This window comes from Biomphalaria glabrata, chromosome 1, assembly GCF_947242115.1.
Source record: "Biomphalaria glabrata chromosome 1, xgBioGlab47.1, whole genome shotgun sequence".
NCBI lineage: Eukaryota > Metazoa > Mollusca > Gastropoda > Planorbidae > Biomphalaria > Biomphalaria glabrata.
The window spans coordinates 3,631,573-3,637,214 of record NC_074711.1 but is presented as its reverse complement, the minus strand read 5'-3'; the positions used below and the strand labels follow the sequence as shown (position 1 = coordinate 3,637,214).

The following is a 5,642-nucleotide window of genomic DNA, read 5'->3' as shown; positions in this document are numbered from 1 at the left end:
TTTTTATACTTTAGATATTGGTCTCAGACAGGACCGGCCTTAAGCCACTGCAACCTATGCGGCCGCAGTGCTACCCGCGCTAATTCTAGGTGTAAATTATTAAATTTAACCATTTTAACTTGTTATTTAAAGGTTACAGAGTTTCCTGGTTTTCTAGCAACTCCTGCGAATCTCCTGATATGGCAAAAATATAGGAACAAATCATGAAAATCTCTTGAAATTATTAAAATCTTAACTTATCTTATATAATACAGACGTTACTTCAAAAAAAGAAGATGATTACGTCCTACGCGTCATGCATTAAGTCATGCATATTAACCAATGACTTAAATCCTGCCAAGTCACTGGTTTTCCTGGCTAGGTCAGGCAATCTTCTGAAAAATTATACAAATCTCCTTAAAAACAGACAAAATTGTCATTCCGGAGGGTGTCATTCATTATGAAAAACGCCATTCCTACTTGCAATTAAAAAAAAATGGCTTTGTCAGCTTTCGTTTAAAACAAATGTAATTATAAGGCGAATTTTAACCAAAACAAGAAGATATAACTTAATTTGCTTAAATAGTTACTGGCATATAAATCTAGATCTAAATCTATCTCGACCTATTAAAAAAAAATCAAAAGCGATAATTTGCTAGTAAAGTAAAGCAAATTTTCCCTTTCAGACCTTGCGATCTATGGTGCAGATGGTCATATGTTAAGGTCATCTGTTTCTTTGCCCAACGGTTAACGAGCAGCGTGTCATGTGGCCAGCACAACGACCAACCATCATTACTTTCCCCAACTAAAGTCAGGTACCCATTAGAGCTGGGACTCAGGTGCGCCCTAAAAATCCCAAATTTCAAGAGCCAAGTCTTCACCGAGATTCGAACCCAGGTCTCCAGGTTCGTAAGCCAAGCGCTTAACAACCCGGCCACCGCGCCCCCGATATTTGGCAAATCTACTGTAGAAGGCTCATGAAGTTAATTTGACCGTGATTTTGTACTAAGTAAAAAAAAATGAATAAAATGCAAAGACGATTTTATTTTCTAATACAAAATCTTAATTTTCACTTATTATCCTTATCCCAACCGAGACTGGACCCCGCGCAATCCGTTTCGCATAGACCCCGCACTCTGTAGGACCGGCCCTGATCTCAGACTGTCATCACAATGGCCTTGAGTTTGAACCCCGGACGCTTCTATTACCTGCCGTCTTGCTGGAGTTTGGGGCTAAGTAGTACTGGCTGCCTGGTCGTGCGGTTTGCGCGCTGAAATGTCGTCCTGCGGGAGGTTTGGAACTTCCGAAACTTAAAGAGCAAATCAATTTATGTGCATGTTTGGGTTTGTTTATGTTTGTGTTACAGTGTTTGTTTTTGTGTATGTTTCCGATATTCCTTCAGAGTTGAAGATGATCTACTTCCTACCTCCCGCAGGACGACGGGCGATGGCAGCGGGGAGAGTATGAACCCGGGATAATAGAGACGACCAAACGACAGTCCAGCGTGCATAGGCTGCCGCGTGACTAGGCAGCTATTTTTTTTTTCAATCTACAATAAAACAAAAGATTACAAATATATTAAAACCCTTTTTAAGATTGGGGGGGGGGGAGTAATGATGCAAGATGCAGGTCTAATATACATTCCATGTGGATCAATACGTTGATCTTATTTTTATTTCTCATTTTAAAATATCCTTAATGTCTTTCTGCTTATTTAGGCAAACATGGACTTTATTTATTGGCGGTGCAGCTTCAAAAGCAAATAAATGAATCAAAATAGCCGACAGCGTATGAATACATTTGGCCGCGAGTGAATGGAGGATCATTTCATTGATAAAAACTTTTATAATATTTCTATACCATGCTGTAAACTGGACAACGCTTTCAATAGCCGGCCATTATTTTCGTTTTTGGCTCTTTTATGTTCACTTCCGACAAGGTGGCCAGATTTCTTTTTCTTACCGCAAGCCAAAATTGATTTATTTTATTTTTTTTTTTTATGTTCACTTCCTTGTTCAATAATTTTCTGCGTTGATTTTTTAGCAAACATAAAATATGGAGGAGCATGCTTGACAATTTTTTAGCGTTCTTGCATTTCTATTATTAATTATTTCCTCTCTGAAAAAGAAATGTCTTTGTGTCAAAGCATAATGATAGCATTAAACCAAACAGGCATCTTAGCTTGGGACGGGGGGAAAAACTAAATATACAGACTATATTTTAAAATAATTTTAACGTTTTTATGCGCATCAAAACAAAAGAATGGTTAACCTTTTGGTTAAAAATCGTATGTTTCACAATCATAGACCTAAATAAATATAGACTGGAGAAAGGAAATAACTTCATGTAACTTGAAAACATGTATATCTATTGTTGTCGGATTTCCGAATTCTGAAAAGTTGCATGATCTTCAGTCTTAGAGATTAAACAAAACTACACTGCTGTATAATAAAGTACACAAAATTGCAAGTCACAAATTTTCGTTTCATAAAACTCTTTTATCGGCCAGTCTGTATTTATTTATGTCTATGACCACAATATTCAAACCAAGTTAGGCTACTCTATTTTTTCTGCTGAGTTCTTTAAAAAGTTGGAGTGTTCAGATAATTATCGATGCGCTGGGATACATTATAAATAAGATGAGCTGCACATTTTGTCTTCTAAAGTTGTGCTCTGCACTCGGTATCTTGGATTGAAGTCTTCATAAGGTAGACCTAATTACTTTTATTAACCCTCACAAGACAGGATACACATTTTATTGATTAAAAGCTCTGTATTTTGATTCCTCATATTTCTAAAGACGTGTCGTAAGTGAATTCAGCTACAGCACCCCAAAAGTACCAGCTGTAGCTCCCCAAAGCATCAGCTACAGCTCCCCAAAGCATCAGCTACAGCTCCCCAAAGTATCAGCTACAGCTCCCCAAAGTACCAGCTACAGCTCCCCAAAGCATCAGCTACAGCTCCCCAAAGTATCAGCTACAGCTCCCCAAAGTACCAGCTACAGCTCCCCAAAGCATCAGCTACAGCTCCCCAAAGTATCAGCTACAGCACCCCAAAAGTACCAGCTGTAGCTCCCCAAAGCATCAGCTACAGCTCCCCAAAGTATCAGCTACAGCTCCCCAAAGTACCAGCTACAGCTCCCCAAAGCATCAGCTACAGCTCCCCAAAGTATCAGCTACAGCTCCCCAAAGTATCAGCTACAGCTCCCCAAAGTACCAGCTACAGCTCCCCAAAGTATCAGCTACAGCTCCCCAAAGTATCAGCTACAGCTCCCCAAAGTACCAGCTACAGCTCCCCAAAGTATCAGCTACAGCTCCCCAAAGTACCAGCTACAGCTCCCCAAAGCATCAGCTACAGCTCCCCAAAGTATCAGCTACAGCTCCCCAAAGTACCAGCTACAGCTCCCCAAAGCATCAGCTACAGCTCCCCAAAGTATCAGCTACAGCACCCCAAAAGTACCAGCTGTAGCTCCCCAAAGCATCAGCTACAGCTCCCCAAAGTATCAGCTACAGCTCCCCAAAGTACCAGCTACAGCTCCCCAAAGCATCAGCTACAGCTCCCCAAAGTATCAGCTACAGCTCCCCAAAGTATCAGCTACAGCTCCCCAAAGTACCAGCTACAGCTCCCCAAAGTATCAGCTACAGCTCCCCAAAGTATCAGCTACAGCTCCCCAAAGTACCAGCTACAGCTCCCCAAAGTATCAGCTACAGCTCCCCAAAGTACCAGCTACAGCTCCCCAAAGCATCAGCTACAGCTCCCCAAAGTACCAGCTACAGCTCCCCAAAGTACCAGCTACAGCTCCCCAAAGTACCAGCTGTAGCTCCCCAAAGCATCAGCTACAGCTCCCCAAAGTATCAGCTACAGCTCCCCAAAGTACCAGCTACAGCTCCCCAAAGTATCAGCTACAGCTCCCCAAAGTACCAGCTACAGCTCCCCAAAGCATCAGCTACAGCTCCCCAAAGTACCAGCTACAGCTCCCCAAAGTACCAGCTACAGCTCCCCAAAGTACCAGCTGTAGCTCCCCAAAGCATCAGCTACAGCTCCCCAAAGTATCAGCTACAGCTCCCCAAAGTACCAGCTGTAGCTCCCCAAAGCATCAGCTACAGCTCCCCAAAGTATCAGCTACAGCTCCCCAAAGTATCAGCTACAGCTCCCCAAAGTACCAGCTACAGCTCCCCAAAGTACCAGCTACAGCTCCCCAAAGTATCAGCTACAGCTCCCCAAAGTACCAGCTACAGCTCCCCAAAGTACCAGCTGTAGCTCCCCAAAGCATCAGCTACAGCTCCCCAAAGTACCAGCTACAGCTCCCCAAAGTACCAGCTACAGCTCCCCAAAGTACCAGCTACAGCTCCCCAAAGTACCAGCTGTAGCTCCCCAAAGCATCAGCTACAGCTCCCCAAAGTACCAGCTACAGCTCCCCAAAGTACCAGCTACAGCTCCCCAAAGTACCAGCTACAGCTCCCCAAAGTACCAGCTACAGCTCCCCAAAGTACCAGCTACAGCTCCCCAAAGTACCAGCTACAGCTCCCCAAAGTACCAGCTACAGCTCCCCAAAGTACCAGCTACAGCTCCCCAAAGTACCAGCTACAGCTCCCCAAAGTACCAGCTACAGCTCCCCAAAGTACCAGCTACAGCTCCCCAAAGTACCAGCTACAGCTCCCCAAAGTACCAGCTACAGCTCCCCAAAGTACCAGCTACAGCTCCCCAAAGTATCAGCTACAGCTCCCCAAAGTACCAGCTACAGCTCCCCAAAGTACCAGCTGTAGCTCCCCAAAGCATCAGCTACAGCTCCCCAAAGTACCAGCTACAGCTCCCCAAAGTACCAGCTACAGCTCCCCAAAGTACCAGCTACAGCTCCCCAAAGTACCAGCTGTAGCTCCCCAAAGCATCAGCTACAGCTCCCCAAAGTACCAGCTACAGCTCCCCAAAGTACCAGCTACAGCTCCCCAAAGTACCAGCTACAGCTCCCCAAAGTACCAGCTACAGCTCCCCAAAGTACCAGCTACAGCTCCCCAAAGTACCAGCTACAGCTCCCCAAAGTACCAGCTACAGCTCCCCAAAGTACCAGCTACAGCTCCACAACATGCCAGCAGATAGCACTGCGAACGTGATTTCGATATGTTTGTGATATAATGCATAGGGGCCTATGTTTTACCACTAAATGCACATCATCTTTGGTCGAATGGGTGCGAAGCGGTGCTAATTAATGGGATGACGTAAACGAGGGTGGGGGGTGTCTCTCTTTATAAGGCTTTACTCTCTTGTCCTTCTCTGGCCGTGTAGGCATCTGGTAGCTCCAGGGCCGGATTTAATCTTGATAAGGCCCAACGTTTTTTTTTTAGATATGGGACCCTTGTGATCAACCTAAGGCAATTTTTCTTTCGCCATTTCTTCAAACTGATTGAAAATATCCCTAGAACCATTTTTGCCCCCCCCACCCCCCCCCACCCCCCAAAAAAATGGGGCCCTAAGAAATATCTTATGTTGGTAACTTTATCTAGTAGCTTTCTTATCATACTGGACAGTGGGTGACATCACATGATCATGCAGATCGCCAATACAATGTTTTCATGGCTTCAGTAGGTCCCAAAAAACTTGGTTGAAAGATCAAATCTTTTTATAATTTGATAACTATAGTCATTGTGTCTTCAGCAGGGCCCAAA

At 44.1% G+C, this 5,642-nt stretch overlaps 1 protein-coding gene across 1 annotated transcript; it reads left to right on the top strand.

Moving 5' to 3' along the window:
• The first annotated feature begins 1,254 nt into the window (after positions 1-1,254).
• On the top strand, positions 1,255-5,076 carry LOC129924277 (DNA-directed RNA polymerase II subunit RPB1-like). Its single transcript, XM_056018515.1, has 4 exons — positions 1,255-1,271; positions 2,780-2,970; positions 3,061-4,336; positions 4,410-5,076. The coding sequence occupies exons 1-4, from the start codon at positions 1,255-1,257 to the stop codon at positions 5,074-5,076; spliced, it is 2,151 nt and encodes a 716-aa protein (XP_055874490.1).
• The last annotated feature ends 566 nt before the right edge of the window (positions 5,077-5,642 follow it).

What these genes read in the sequence shown, in the direction of transcription:
- LOC129924277 (XM_056018515.1), top strand. An exon ending in ATCAGCTACAGCTCCCCAAA is followed by an intron (nt 2,971 to 3,060) that starts GTACCAGCTACA and finishes AGCTCCCCAAAG; the next exon opens with CATCAGCTACAGCTCCCCAA. An exon ending in ACCAGCTACAGCTCCCCAAA is followed by an intron (nt 4,337 to 4,409) that starts GTACCAGCTGTA and finishes CCAAAGTACCAG; the next exon opens with CTACAGCTCCCCAAAGTACC.